Raw genomic sequence first — 2,348 nt, forward strand, 5'->3', positions numbered from 1 at the left:
AAATATTTTGATAGGATCTTACTAAATCACTCAGTTGCCCAGGCTGGGTCCAAATTTGAGATCCTCCTGTCTCAGCCTCAGTGTGCTGGGATTACAGGTGTGTGTCACCACATCTAGTGAAGTGGAACTTTTAAATTGAACCATTTGCTATCTGCATGGCCACAAGCAAATAACTTGAACCCTTGGAATCTCACTTTCCTTCTCCATGCAATAGGCTTGATGGTACCAATAGACACACTTGTGGGAAGTGAATACAAGGACGCTGTAGAGGGGCTCTGCAAATTGAGAAGCACCTGGACAAGAGTCATTCTCTCTAGGGTACTGTTGTGTGTCTGTTGGGCTGACTACTCTTATGGGCCCATTTAACAGAGGAGGAAGCTGGCATCAAACGAAGTAGCTCACCTTAGGCCACGCTAGTTTATCATTGACAAAGCCAAGAACTGCACCTTGACCATCTCCCGCAAAGCCCACAGTCTTAATCCGTAGGCAGTCGTGTTCCCTGTGTGAAGATGCGTTTGGAGCAGCAATTTTGTTCTGTGAGCGGCAGTGTCAGGCACTTTCATGGGTTTTGTAGCTCAGCATCCACTGGCAGAGCCAGGCCCCTGAGTTGTGAGAAAGTTTGGGGAAAGGTGATTGGGTGTCGGGGAGGAAAGCACTTTGGGTGGGCCGAAGTTTCCAAAGCCTTCCTGAGCTTCTCTGAACACTGTGGTAAGTGTCAAAAGCCATGGAACCCTGAATTCTTAAAGGCACTGAGGCAGATGCCTGTGTGCTCTGACAGACCGAATGTAGGAGGAGAGACCTTAATCAATCCGCAAGGTTTTGTAAGCCTGCTCTGCAGTGTGGCTCCTGAGCTGTGACAGCCAGAGTTTAACAAAGGTACTGAGCACACCAAAGCCCACAAGAGAGAGCTCTGGAGTGAGTGCACATACACAAGTGAGGCTCTGGGTTATTCTTCAAGGTCCTTAGCAAATCTGAACACATTCCTAGAGGATCATCTCTTCCTTCCAATTCGTGTGCGCGTGGATAATTTTTACCTGGACGGATTGGTTGGGGAAAGGTCGCAGTGGTTCCGATGCTGAAATGACTCCCTTCCACCAACCAGGACAGACACGGAAGTCAATCATATCAGCAGCGCATTTTTTGTTTTTGTTTCCTGGTGTCAGGGAAATTCCAAACAGGGACGCTAAGCACACGCTGTGCCACTCACCACTGAGCAACACCCTAGATCCAGCAGTGTGTTTAGAAGTAGAATTGCAAGTTCAAATCCTACCTGGTCTTGCAATTTAGCAAGATCCTGTCTGAAAATATAAAAGGCTGGGGATGTTGCTCAGTGGTAGATCACCCTTGGATTGATCTCCACTGAGGGCAGGGGGGTGCAGAGGAACAGGGAGAGGAAGGAAGAGGAAAGGAAGGGAGGAAGGGGAGGGGTGAGAGAGGGGAGGGAAGTTCTCGTGCCGGTGGCTGAAAGTGACGGTGCAGTGTCTGAGGCAGAGCTTGCCCCTGAGTGTCACCCAAGTGACTTAGACCTGGGTTTTGTCATCTGCACTTTTGGGATGTGTAGAGTTTGAGGTTGCTTCTTAGGTCTCTCTGTAAGGTTGGCACTGTGATGGGCGGGGAGAGGGTGTTGAGGGAAAGGAGTGGCCACCAGAATTTTCTGTCAGATTTATCACTCCCTGAGCTGGGGAGATGGCCCCGGGGAGATGGTTTCCTGGACAGAGAGCAGGGGAGGAAAGATAAAGAGCAACATCAGCTCCTGTTTGTGAATTTACTTATCAGAACCCCCTGCACCATGAGTACCGTTCCCATGTGTGTGGAGAATTTAGGTGTCTGTGGCCCCCTCTGTTCACTGCCCCATCCCAAACTCGCCCCAGCATGAGTTACCGTGCACCTCCGGGTCCTCACACACCGAAATACTCAGGCTTTTCTTTTTTTTTTTGGTACTGGGGATCGAACTTGGGACCTTATGCTTGCAAGACATGCGGCAGAACCACTGAGCTAAATCCCCTGCCCTCAGGTTTCTTGGATGAATGAACCATCTCCTCCTCTCACTGGATAATTTGTTCTACTTTTCCCATCCAGAAAGAAGACCTCCAAATGTATTTTAAATACCATAAGAACCTGCCCCGAGCCAGGGCAATCTGGCAAGAATGTCAGGACTGCGCCTACTTTGGGGTAAGGTTGAGCTTGAGCTTACGAAGCCTCCCAGTTGTTCCCCCTGGAAAATGTCTTTGCGCCTTAAATTCTTGAAGAAACCAAAAATCTGAGCTAGGCACAGCAATTTGGCAAGCAGACTCCTGTCCATTTGATCCTTTTTTTTTTTTTTTTTTTTTTTTTTTTTTTTGGGGATA

The 2,348-nt window shown here is 48.6% G+C and overlaps 1 protein-coding gene across 6 annotated transcripts in view; it reads left to right on the forward strand.

The window, feature by feature from the left end:
• Mcf2l2 (MCF.2 cell line derived transforming sequence-like 2) overlaps positions 1 to 2,348 on the forward strand; it is a 246,785-nt gene that overhangs the window by 180,298 nt on the left and 64,139 nt on the right. For all 6 annotated transcript variants that reach the window (XR_780283.3, XM_010624297.2, XM_010624299.1 and 3 more), the window contains one exon: positions 2,080 to 2,172. Coding sequence is in view for 5 of the 6 variants with exons in the window: in XM_010624297.2 (XP_010622599.1) it covers positions 2,080 to 2,172 (93 nt within the window). In the remaining variant the exon portion in view is untranslated. The remainder of the gene's footprint in view (positions 1 to 2,079; positions 2,173 to 2,348) is intronic.

Source organism: Fukomys damarensis, unplaced genomic scaffold, assembly GCF_012274545.1.
Source record: "Fukomys damarensis isolate Sample0158 unplaced genomic scaffold, DMR_v1.0_HiC HiC_scaffold_12, whole genome shotgun sequence".
NCBI lineage: Eukaryota > Metazoa > Chordata > Mammalia > Rodentia > Bathyergidae > Fukomys > Fukomys damarensis.